This window comes from Brassica rapa, unplaced genomic scaffold (assembly GCF_000309985.2).
Source record: "Brassica rapa cultivar Chiifu-401-42 unplaced genomic scaffold, CAAS_Brap_v3.01 Scaffold00010, whole genome shotgun sequence".
Lineage (NCBI taxonomy): Eukaryota > Viridiplantae > Streptophyta > Magnoliopsida > Brassicales > Brassicaceae > Brassica > Brassica rapa.
This window is the reverse complement of record NW_022609948.1, coordinates 23,039-36,191: the sequence shown is the minus strand read 5'-3', so window position 1 is coordinate 36,191 and position 13,153 is coordinate 23,039. Positions and strand designations below refer to the sequence as shown.

General features: G+C 46.9%; 1 protein-coding gene across 1 annotated transcript; it reads left to right on the top strand.

The window, feature by feature from the left end:
* Positions 1-8,888: 8,888 nt before the first annotated feature.
* Positions 8,889-9,930, top strand: LOC117129517. The gene is made up of 2 exons (XM_033282960.1): positions 8,889-9,177; positions 9,257-9,930. Exons 1-2 carry the CDS (start codon positions 8,889-8,891, stop codon positions 9,928-9,930), a joined length of 963 nt encoding a protein of 320 aa, XP_033138851.1.
* Positions 9,931-13,153: the final 3,223 nt, after the last annotated feature.

Here is a 13,153-nt window from a genome sequence, read left to right as displayed (position 1 = left end):
GACGTCTGTGGCTGTCCGTGTGTGTCCGTGTGTGTCCGTGTGTGTCCGTCAGATCACACAGGACGTCCGTGGCTGTCCATCAGTACACATATCAGCACGCTGGTCCTTGGACTCAGCACGCTGGCCATTCCCGTGGACTGTTTGATTGATTTTGGCCCTTGTGGGCTGTCTGTTTAGTACACACAGGACGTCTGTGGGTGTCCGTCAGCACACACAGGACGTCCATGGGTGTCCGTCAGCACACACAGGACGTCTGTGGCTGTCCGTGTGTGTCCGTCAGCACACACAGGACGTCTGTGGCTATCCATCAGTAAACATATCAGCACGTTGGTCCTTGGACTCAGCACGCTGACTGTAACACCCCCGAACCGTCCTAAGCATAGGTCGACCCACCGGCCAACAATCAAACAAGAACATGACCGACGGACGACCCACACCAAGGGTTGGAGATGAAAGGCCAACCGGCCAGCCAAGAATCAAACAAGAACATGACTGACCGTCCAACCCAACACCATGGTCCGGAAGCGCTATATGACGGGCTAGGGACAATCCGGTCAGAGTCACAAACTTTACTCCACGACCTAGACCAGTTCATCCACTAATTCGTCCCGCTGCGTCAAGGCATAAGGCTTTGCAACCCGTACCTAGAGTTAGCGTTTTCCGTTAGATCAAGGCCTAAGGCTTTTAAACCCGTACCTCGACCTAACGTTGTGTTAGACCGGACTAGTCAAATATCAGAGTACTCATGAAGCGCATATAAAACAATTACTTTTATTGATTCAAGAAATATTAATACATTGAATAATTCAAGACTGGGCCCGGCCTAATGCCAAATCGAGTCAACATAACACAATTCACAATACCGTTTACAAAAGGCATGAAAATCTACACCGGCGGTCCTAACGTCCAGCACGAAGCTATCCGATCATCCTTACCTAAAGCGACCTGCAAGAAGGACAACAGAGTTGGATGAGTAATCTAGTATTACTCATAGAGCTGGCGGCTTCTACCCGCAACCTAGACTCTACCCAGACAACCAGAAATAACAATCAATCAAGCCCTAGCATGCAATAAAAGCTAAGGCTAAGCAAACTGTTACTAAGTTAGACTTGGCCTCCTGCCATGATCTAGCTTCAAGTAACGGGAACCTGCATTAAAACAAGTCAACAAGCAATCCCTAGTTAACCATATATACGCCTGAGTTCAATACTCATGTAGTGTTAGACACTTAGACTATACAAGTATCATTAATCGATCGACCAACAATCAAACAAGAACATGATCGGCCAACCAATGATACCGCATAGCTTTAATTTCCACCACCCTTCACAAGCAATCACTCAAACACATACAGGCCAACGTCAGGCCTACACTAACGAAATACACATCAAGCCTAATCTGGTACCTCAATCAGACTTAGACTTAACGTCAGAACCTGCAAGCAAATCAATCAACCACAAACACAATCACAATAATAAGACTATGAGTAACTACGACTCGATCTAACTTGTAACACCGTATATCGGTGCTACACTAACTCGAGGGTTCTATAACCCTCTACGACACACTAACACAACACTCTAACCTGGGCCCCGGTGATCTCGTGTTCCTCCTCAACATTGGCAATATCCTATCTCCCTACCACAAAGGCCAGAAGAAGGAAATTTCAACCGACCGCGGCCCACAGTCCTTCGGGTCACCGCGCGACAGCCCACAGTCCTTTGGGTCACTGCCACATTACACCGTCGTGTAATAACTCAGCCCTAGGCCATGATCCCGTCTCTCTGAGTCTTCCCGATCCAACGAATAAGGGGTTTCCTTAAACCCGCTGGGTACGAGGCTGAGCAAACACTAATCACCCCTAAACAAGCCTAGTATGGACGGGTTACGCTCATACTGTCGGCTACAACACACTAATCCTAATAAGACCAGGACTCCTACCACAAACTTAAATACACTAAGGAGTCTACGACACTAACACCAGTACTCGTAGTCCAGCCTATATGGCATAGGATTCGTAGTACTAAACTCGACACGGAAGGAAATCGGCCTATATGGCCTAAGATCTCCTGAACAATACCATCCCTGCACAACAACAATCACTACCAAACCAATCATTCAATAGTCCTAATATCTCTAAGGCAGGTCTACTCCATTACTAAACTACCCATAAATAAATAAAGGAAAACATGCATCTCAATCCTAACAATTCAGCTACGCCATAATTTATCATACTATACCGGTTAATGCATCATTCATCCTAGTCCTAGTCAGGTTATAACTCAGTCTTAATTCCATTATATCTCAGCTTAGCCCATGCTAAACTGAGTCTAATTCATAAATAAAAATAACCCTAGGACTCTATCATGCATCAGTGTGATATTACTACTCTATATGCAACTCAATCTATCCTAAGTTCCAAGTGGAACTCAAACAAACCAACTCACAGTGTTCTAGGCGAGAAGCAGCTGGTTGGTCGGAGAAGGCTTGGCCAAAACCCAATGGACGCCTTGACTGGACTGGAATGGACTGATCTGAACCCATAGTTATGAACTAACTCTGGACAGCACCTCCACTTGACCATCATATAATATGACTGGCCTGGACGGATTGAATTGGACAGAGCTTCCGCGTCACAATCGTAAAGAATCGACGATTGGACGGAACTGGCCTTCTCGGTCTTCAGAATCGATCAAACTCTAGATCGAACACTTTCTTTCTCTCTCTCTTTCTCTCTGGCCACGTTGACTTGATTCCCATCTGAGCTGATCTTCATTTGATTGGCCTTCAGTTGGACAGAACCTTCCCTAGGCGCTGACTCGAAATCAATAGAGAACTGATCTCGAAAACTCTCTAAAACTCTCGAAATATCTCGGAATCACTTGCTTTCTTTTTCCACTTTTCTCTCATGTTTTGAAATGGGTTTGGACAGGTCTGGATGTGAAGAAATGAGCTGGGGTCGTGGGGTATTTATAGGAGACACCAGCCAATCAGCTTCAGGTTGGTGGCAGCCCGTGTGTCGCTCCGTATGGCTCCGGACGCATGCACGCCGACACCTCGTGCTCCACATGGCTGGCTGCATGTCCAGGACACATGCAGGACGCCACCACTCCTCCCAGATGTCAGGCTGCATGACTGGAGCTCATGCAAGGCGCCACACATCCTCACACATGTCGATCATCATGCTTCGGTTGCATGCGTCGCGACATCTCGTGCTTGGCCGATCCACCTCATGCTCCACATGGCTTGCTGCATGTCCAGGACACATGAAGGACGCCGCAACTCCTCCCAGATGTCAGGCTGCATGACTGGAACTCATGCAAGGTGCCACAGCATCACACACATGGCTGGCCGCATGCTTCGGTTCCATGCGCGGAGACACCTCGTGCTTGGTCGCTCCACCTCGTGCTTCTATGTGTCAGGCTGCATGGACTGCTTCCATGCACGGCGACACCTCAAGCTTCTGTAGACACTCAGCTTGCTGGACAGTTGACACCACGTTCTGAACTCATGCAAAGAGCCACCTCGAGCTTCTCGGTCCATTGGCCCGATTTCGGTCCTTCCGGTAAATTTTCGTCCCGCGATCAATCCCAAATATTTTTCCGCTCCCGTTCTGATGAGCTAATTATTCTTCAGAGACTCCAAAATATTTCTGACCTTGATGAAAAATATTTCCCGAGCCTCCGGCCTCCTCAAAGAATTCCATAATACCGAAATTAGGGTTTTCGCCCAACTTTGGGTTTTCCCGTCGTGCTTCGATCCCGTCGTGCTTGCTTCCCGTCGTTCTTAATTCCCATCCTACTTCCGACTTATTATGTCTCCAGAATAATATTTTACTGATACGAAGATTTTCCGAGAAAACTTCGTGATGAAGAAACGTTAGTCTTCAAAAACGTCGAGCTTCTAAACCGTCGTGCTTCCAAAAATGTTATGCTTCCAAAACGTCCGTCTCATCAATCTAAGGCATCTTCTAACTATGGTCGAGCAACTTATTCGACTCATAGTTCACTCACGATCACTTCTTCGCCCACGTCGTACTTCAAAACTTCTCGAACGATCCTTATCGCCCTCGACTCGACCACCACATAGGTACTCGACCATTCTCTCTTCTTTTTTTTTTTTTTTTAAACGGGTTTCTACACTGACCCTTCCCGTGGACTGTTCGGGTGATTTTGGCCCATGTGGGCTGTCTGTTCAGTACACACAGGATGCCCGTGGGTGTCCGCCAGCACACACAGGACGTCCGTGGCAGTCCGTGTGTGTCCGTGTGTATCCGTCAGCACACACAGGACGTATGTGGCTGTCCATCAGTACACATATCAGCACGCTGGTCCTTGGACTCAGCACGCTGGCCCTTCCCGTAGACTGTTCTGGTGATTTTGGCCCACGTGGGCTGTCTGTTCAGTACACACAGGACGTCCGTGGGTGTCCGTCAGCACACACAGGACGTCCGTGGGTGTCCGTCAGCACACACAGGACGTCCGTGGGTGTCCGTCAGCACACACAGGACGTCCGTGGCTGTCCGTGTTTGTCCGTCAGCACACACAGGACGTCCGTGGCTGTCCATCAGTACACATATCAGCACGTTGGTCCTTGGACTCAGCACGCTGACCCTTCCGTGGACTGTTCGGGTGATTTAAGCCCACGTGGGCTGTCTGTTCAGTACACACAGGACGTCCGTTGGTGTCTGCCAGCACACACAGGACGTCCGTGGCTGTCCGCGTGTGTCCGTATGTGTCCGTCAGCACACACAGGACGTCTGTGGCTGTCCATCAGTACACATATCAGCACGCTGGTCCTTGGAATCATCACGCTGGCCCTTTCCCGTGGACTGTTCGGGTGATTTTGGCCCACGTGGGCTATCTGTTCAGTACACACAGGACGTCCGTGGGTGTCCGTCAGCACACACAGGACGTCCGTGTGTGTCCGTCAGCACACACAGGACGTCCGTGGCTGTTCGTGTGTGTCCGTCAGCACACACAGGACGTCTGTGGCTGTCCATCAGTACACATATCAGCACGTTGGTCCTTGGACTCAGCACGCTGACCCTTCTCGTGGAGTGTTCGGGTGATTTTGGCCCACGTTGGCTGTCTGTTCAGTACACACAGGAAATCCGTGGGTGTCCGCCAGCACACACAGGACGTCCGTGGCTGTCCGTGTGTTTCCGTCAGCACACACAGGATGTCTGTGGCTGTCCATCAGTACACATATCAGCACGTTGGTCGTTGGACTAAGCACGCTGGCCCTTCCCGTGGACTGTTCGGGTGATTTTGGCCCACGTGGGCTGTCAAATCAGTACACACAGGACGTCTGTGGGTGTCCGCCAGCACACACAGGACGTCCATGGTTGTTCGTGTGTCCGTCAACACACACAGGACGTCCATGGCTGTTATCAGCACGCTGGTCTAATAACCCTCTTTAAAGAGTAAAACGCAGACAAGGAAAAATCTTGTAACAGCCGAGAAAATTACTCAAGTAAGTGGAAGTCGGATTGATCTTTTCCCGTGGATGTTTGTGGATCCCAAGGTACATAAGAAAAATTTAGAAAATCTTAGAATAGTTTTCCATCTGAAGAAATAAATTCTTCAGGAAGTTTGGCGGATTGAAAATGTTCGCGGTTCGGCCTAGAACGTCCTAGTCGGACGAGAAAATTAATCGAAAATTTATTATAAGGCCTTAAGATAGGAATGACCTTAGAGTTATTTTAGAAATGTTTTGGTCTAAGAAATCTAGGTTTTTGTTAAGTAGAAACATTTCCGCCAGCTCGGATCAGCTTATAACACGTTCAGATTTAAATACGGCCCATTCGGGCCCATTTACGATGTGTTAAGCCTATCCGGAAGCTTCTGGAGGATGCAGCTGCTTGTCTACCTCCTTAAGCAGCTAGACATGTGTTACTCCTTTACTGGAGAATCCTCCAAGCAGCTCTTGCTTATATCCTATTGGTTGAATTGGTGGCTGGCCACAAAACTTGTTTTAATTGGACATATTTGTGGCTGCACACCAATCTCTCTCCAATTGGTTGCATGGGGCACCCAGGACAGCTCCTGCTTGTAACCCACGACCTATACCTTCTCCTGAGCTCATTCTCCAGCCTATAAATAACAGACCACCCCCTTAGTCATTTCTCATGGTTAGAACCCTAACCATAGCAGCTCGAAAAAGTCGAAACCCTAATGTAAAATGTTTTTGTCTTTAGCTTTCTTTTTATTTAGATTTGTTTTTCTTTTTTTTTATTTTCTTAGTTAGAACTTTGATAGCCTGTCTTACCCTGCCCGTCCTGTATTTAGATTTCTAAAGCTCTAGAGTTTTCCGATAAAAGTTTAAAGTGAAGCCGACCGCGAGATATAAGCATTTCCAGTCCAAAACTTTCATCTAAGTGTTGAGGTGAGTCTCGGTTATGGGTTATGATTGTTGTGTGTGCAACTAGCGCCTGCAAAACAAGAGTATTGGTTGATGCATTGCTAGGTTGCGCTTTTAGATATATAATGATATGATAATGATTGATGTTTGTGAAAGATATTGAGTTATATCGTCAGGCTTCGGCTCGAGGGGTATAACATGACTGTGATACATTGATGTTGTGTTGCATATACTTATGTCATTGCATTATATTGTTTGGGCCTCGGCTCAGATAATATAACATGTATGATCATATCTTAACGGGGAAACCCGTAAATCCACGTACTTGATCCGTGAGAGTCCGACACTCGGGTGGAGTGTCGTGAGAGTCATTGGTGTCCACTCGAGGCCCGTGCCTTGTCCGGGGCCTTACCAAAATTAGTTCCGGGCAGGACGCGAAGACACGCGTGATAGGGCTAGCTACCCTCGACCGTGTAGCTGCATGACAATGCGGCAAGTGTGTTATCCGGGCCATCGGCTTTTTAGACTTTGTGTTTAGAGTTAATGGGCGCAAGAAGGGATGTGTTATGGACTTCGTATCGAGATAGGAACCAATGGCGAGTGGCAGTCCTCGATGATCGATAATGATCTAACCACTTGTGAAGAGTGGATGCTTGTTTACATGATTGCTTTATTTTTGCATTGCATATTTCTTAATATAATTGATCCTTATTGCTTAATGTTCGATGCATAATGGGGGGATAAATAATTGTTAGGAAACCCGACTCACTGAGCAAAATAGTTGCTTATTAGACTCTTTGTTTTGCAGGTAACCCGTAGTAGGTTCCATTTGGGATCGGAGGAGCACAAAGCTGTTGGTGTAGATTTGCTACCTTTTGCAAACATGTACGTTTTGAACTTCGGCCGAGCATGTATAAAGTTTTGATGTGGTTGAAATTAAAGTATCAATGAATAAGAAAAGGTTTGTGAAATGCTTGGATTCCATATGATACTAGTCCTAGTCCGGGACGAACTAACTAACGGTTTCAAACTCGGGTTGCAAAGCCTCAACTTGGAATCGCTAGGAAACCCGTTCTTGGACATATGATCTTGGGATTTCAGATATGATCTGGGAACCTCGGGTCAAATGTTTCGGCACGTGGTAGTAGTATTTTCGATCTGGTTAGAGTTCTTTAGTTCGTCGTGCATGTTCTTGTTTGATTGGTGCATGGCACACTAATTAACTCTTACTTATTCCAGATCGGGGGTGTTACAACGAAGGTGGTATCAGAGCATGGTTCACTCTGCTCACTTGGGAACCTGTTTTCAATAATTTATCGAGTCAAAGGTGTCGCAAAAGGTAGAATAGGAAACCAACATGCTCCTTTGTTAGATAAGTTGGGATTAGTACTTACCATTGGTTGTACTGCAGTATGTTTCCAGGACGTACAAGGAGTGAGGAGCCAATGATGACACCACCAAGATATGGGCAACGTAATTCTGAAAACCGCAGTCTATTCAAACATTGAGGTAACAGATGTTCTGCGATAGCACAAGGAAATAACCATTGCTATCAACACGAACATGAGTCGACCGGGAGAAATCCGACGGATTCACATATGGGCTATGAGCAAGAAGAACGATATGAGGATCTGAGGGAGAGGAATCAAGCACCTGATATGTATGGATCAAGGCGAAATTATGCAACAACACATAATCCAAGGCGGAATGAATCTGAGTTCATGCACCGGGAAAGGACGCCCGAGCCACGTTGTAGGCAAGAACAGAGGACAGCTGGGAGTTCTGATCCTCTTATAGTATTAGTACAAGGCTTGCTAGATAGACTTGATCATAGAACCGGTGAATCATCAGAGCGAAGACCATCATCCCCTCCTGATTACCTGAAGATGGTCACGTTAATGAAGAAATGTGGAACCGTTATATATCCTAGAGGAACAGATCCCTTCGAAGCGTCAACATGGCTGAGGAATTTGGAGAAAAACTTTTGGGCCATCCACTGCCCTGATAATTTCAAGAAGGATGTGGCAATATACTACTTGACCAAAGATGCTTCTGATTGGTGGGATAACGTGGAAGAATACTATATTGGAAGAGATCTCGACTGGGAAGATTTTAAAACAGAATTTTAACGGAAATACTTCCCACCTGAAGCAAAAGACCGGCTGGAGACTCAATTCTTGGAGTTAACTCAAGGCAACCGGAAAGTCGGGGAGTATGAGGAAGAATTTACAGAGCTAAGGAAATATTCTCCTTATGGAGCAAGGAATGAAGGTGCACTAATTCGAAGGTTTATAAGAGGATTGCGAGCGGATTTGGCTAGCCGACTGCAAGTAGTGAAGTTTCATAGCCTTTATGAATTGGCGGAGATAGCGGTAAATGTTGAAGAAGGTATGGAAAAGGAGCAAGCCATGATGAAGCATGCAGAGCCATCTCGCAGAACTGAAGGGCTAGGAGTACGAAGAATGAATAATAAAGGACAATTTAATTGAGGGAGAGGCCGAGGAAGAAGGAATGACAGACGGTTTATGAATGGCCTAGATGTGTGTTACACTTGTGGTGGTACAGGACATTTTTCTAGCAGTTGTCCTTATAGTCAGGGAAGAAAAGCCCCTGCTTATATTACTTGCTTCTTGTGTGGTGAGAAAGGGCATTATGCCAACAGTTGTCCCCATAAAAGACAAGTTACGCTTCCAGCACCACCCACTAGACTAGCGATTGAACCAGCCCCGAAGCGCCAGGCAGTTGGAAAGCAAGTGAATGCTTTAGAGTTAGGAAAGCCCGAACCACAACAGCCCCATCAGGGACCAATCACAGGTAAGTAGGGTTTTAATTCATTGCTTGTTTGTGTGAATTTGATGCATGAAATATAAAATGTGAAATAAATATTGTTTAGGAACATTGCATGTTGGTGGAGTTTATGTGCATGTTCTCTTCGACTCGGGTGCCACACATAGCTTTGTGATACCCGAGGTAGTATGGAGTTTTAAGGGAATCTTTACTAGAGTAAAGGTAGGTGTTTCAGTTAGAACCCCTGGGAACCATAACTTTCATGTTGATAGTTGTGTACTTGGGATTCCAATATATGTGGGATCAACGGTATATCCGGCAGACCTGCTAGTTGTTCCTTTAGGACAACACGAAGTGATTTTGGGCATGGACTGGCTGTCGAGATACTACGCACAGTTGGATTGTGGACGAGGAAGAATTACACTTGAAGAAAGAGGAAAACCATCAACGACATACTATGGAATATGTCCAAGTGCTGGAGTGTCACTTGTATCTGCCTTAAGAGTTGAGAAAGATTTGATCGAGGGCGAGGTATATCTTGTAACTCTAACTACCCTTGGAGGAGAATTGAAAGAAGGGACAAAGTTGGAAGAGATAGCTGTAGTAAAAATATACCAGGATGTATTCCAGCCATTGGAAGGATTGCCCCCACCACAAAGTGTTCCTTTCACCATTAGATTAGAGCCGGGAGCAGCCCCAATAGCAAAGGCACCTTATCGAATAGTTCCAGCTGAGCTTGCTGAATTAAAGAAGCAGTTGGAAGATTTGATAGAAAAATGATTTATCAGACCGAGTTCTTCACCATGGGGAGCACCAGTCTTATTTGTAAAGAAGAAAGATGGTACCATGCGGTTATGCATCGATTATAGAGGGATTAACAATGTTACAGTAAAGGACAAGTATCCCTTGCCAAGGATCGATGAATTGTTGGATCAGCTTCATGGGACAAGCTGGTTCTCAAAGATAGATTTGGCATCGGGATACCATCAAATCCCAATATCAGAGTCCAATATCATGAAGACGGCTTTTAGGACCCGGTATGGCCACTATGAATTTGTGGTAATGCCTTTTGGTCTTACTAATGCGCCAGCTGCTTTCATGCGCTTGATGAATGATATATTTCGTGATTACTTGGATAAATTTGTAATCATCTTTATTGATGATATACTTATTTATTCCAAGAGTGAAGAGGAACATGCAGAGCACCTCCAAAAGGTGTTAGAGCGATTAAGAAGCCATAAGTTGTTTGCCAAGTTTAGTAAATGTAGTTTCTGGAAAAGGGAGATTGGATTCCTTGGTCGTCGAGTGTCAGAGAAGGGAGTTGCAGTAGATCCTGAAAAGGTTAAAGTAGTTAAGGACTGGCCACGCCCTACCAGCGCTACCGAGGTTCGAAGCTTTCTAGGATTGGCTGGGTATTATCGAAAGTTTGTGAGGAACTTTTCCATCATGGCCAAACCCTTGACGAGGCTGACTGGGAAAGATATATCATTTGAATGGGATAACAAAGAGGAAAAGGCTTTTACACAATTAAAGGAAGCTTTGACGACAGCACCTATTCTTGTATTACCTACTCCAGGAAGACCTTACACAGTATACACTGATGCTTCTCGAGTAGGACTGGGTTGTGTACTGATGCAGGATGAAAAGGTCATCGCCTATGGTTCAAGACAGTTAAGGAAGCACGAGGAGAATTACCCCACCCACGATCTAGAGATGGCCGCAGTGGTATTTGCTTTAAAAATATGGAGATCCAATCTTTATGGCGAGTGTTGGAGTCAAAAACGGTTGCGACAAATTTAACATTCAAAACGTCCGAGGAAGAAAATAAGAATTTCTTCGATGAGTACTTTTCGAAATAGATTCTTTTTTTACGAAAAAGCTTTACGGAAGAAAGAATCGAGACGTCCGACGAAAGTTCGAGATAGGTCGTTACACAGCGACCGAACGTCCGTCCCGCTGGGTCGCTACGTAGCGACCGAGTATCTGTCTCGCTCGGTAGCTACGTAGCGACCGAGCTCAGCCAAGCTCGGTCGCTACGTAGCGACCGAGCGTTCATCTCGCTCGGTCGCTACGTAGCGACCCGAGCCCAAGCAAAGCTCGGTCGCTACGTAGCGACCGAGCTTGAGCCAAAGCTAGGTCGCTACATAGCGACCGAGCGCTCGTCCCGCTCGGTCACTACGTAGCGACCGAGCGCTCGTCCCGCTCAGTCGCTACGTAGCAATCGAGCTCGAGGCAAAGCTCGGTCACTACGTAGCGACCTAGCGCTCGTCCCGCTCAGTTGCTACGTAGCAACCGAGCTCGAGGCAAAGCTCGGTCGCTACGTAGCGACCGAGCGCTCGTCCCACTCAGTCGCTACGTAGCAACCGAGCTCGAGGCAAAGCTCGGTCGCTAGCGACCGAGCGCTTGTCCCGCTCGGTCGCTACGTAGCGACCGAGCTCTGCCAAGATCGGTCGTTACGTAGCGACCGAGCGCTCGTCCCGCTCAGCCGAAGCTCGGTCGCTACGTAGCGACCGAGCGATTGTCCCGCTCAGTCGCTATGTAGCGACCGAGCTCAAGCCAAAGCTCGGTCGCTACATAGCGACCGAGCTCTTCCGAGAACATCGATACGACACCAATCCATGCATTCTCGTTAAACCTTCAAATGCTATCTCCCGAAGACCGTAGCAAGCTCAGTCCATGCTTTCCGCTATTCTAACTCATCGATCAAACTTCACGGATTAGTAACCGCGGAAAGTTCGTTCTTTATCAAAAGAAATCGTAGCAAACGTGTCGAGTCGGGAGACGGCCCAAAGGGACATAGAACACGACTCGAGGCCCATCCTACGATTTCTTAACCAAAAGCCCGTAAACCGCAGCACGGTTTACGCTTGGTCCACAAGGAAGGATAAATGTCAAGTTTCCGCGGATAAATACAGAAGTTTTGAAGATAATTGTGAAGATCGGGAAAAATGGAATATCTCCATTTCTATGCTATGACGGCTTAAGGGCAGAAGAGTAAAAGCGTAAACCGACCTTGGAGCTAGCATATAAGGAGTCCTAGGCGAGGAGCATGGAGGGAGAACTTTTTCAGAGCAAACTTAGCACTTAGAGCAATTTAGGCAATTTTCCGTTTTTGTTATTTCGAGCTGCGACTCAATTAGGTTTAGCCGTCTTAGGGTTACTAGAACTAGGAATCTCGCCGACAGCTCTCGAGCCCAGGCTTATACGTTGTTGTAAACGCTCATACGCAAATTCGGAATAAGATCTTCTTTGCTCTCTTTTTCGATTTCTTATACTTTATCGTTGTTATTCTCGTGTTCTGATTGCTTGATGTGTGGTAATTAGCAGATATCCGGGTCCTCTGGGAAATTAGGGTTTTCCTAGTTTCCTTATTTAAACAGAAATCGACAGTGCGAATTTCGGTTCCCACAGTTTGGCGCTAGAAGGAGGGGGGGGGGGCGTACGAATCAATCTAACCCGCAAAAGCCACATCACTCTCAATCAGACATGTCAAATAACGACGCGGATAACGTGCAAACTCCTCTTAAAAAAGGCAGCGGCACCGATCTCCACACTCCAGTAGCGGACGTATCCGCGGCCAACGCACAAGCCAACTCCGCGACGCTCGAGGAGTTTAAAAAGATGTTCGCCACCTATGAGAAAAAGTCGGAAGAACAGGATAAGCTCGTGAATACCTTGACCAAACAGGTTGAAACCTTAACGGCAAGGACCCAAGCAATCCGTCCCCGCGGAACCACCAAAATCCGCGGGAAGAGGCTCGACTTCGCTACCCCACTCGATAGAACAGGAGTCGCGCGGGAACGACCTTCCGGTCAAAACCCTAGCGAGAAATCTCCCATCGAAAAGGGGAACCCTGAAAATCTTCCGCCCCCTGCAAAGGACTCGAAGGATAACGAAGCCGAACACATTGACCTGGATCCTAGCGATGTCTCCAACGACACCGACGAGGACGTCAACAGACATCCAAGAAGGACCAGAAGCCGATCCGCTCGGAAAGGCTCCC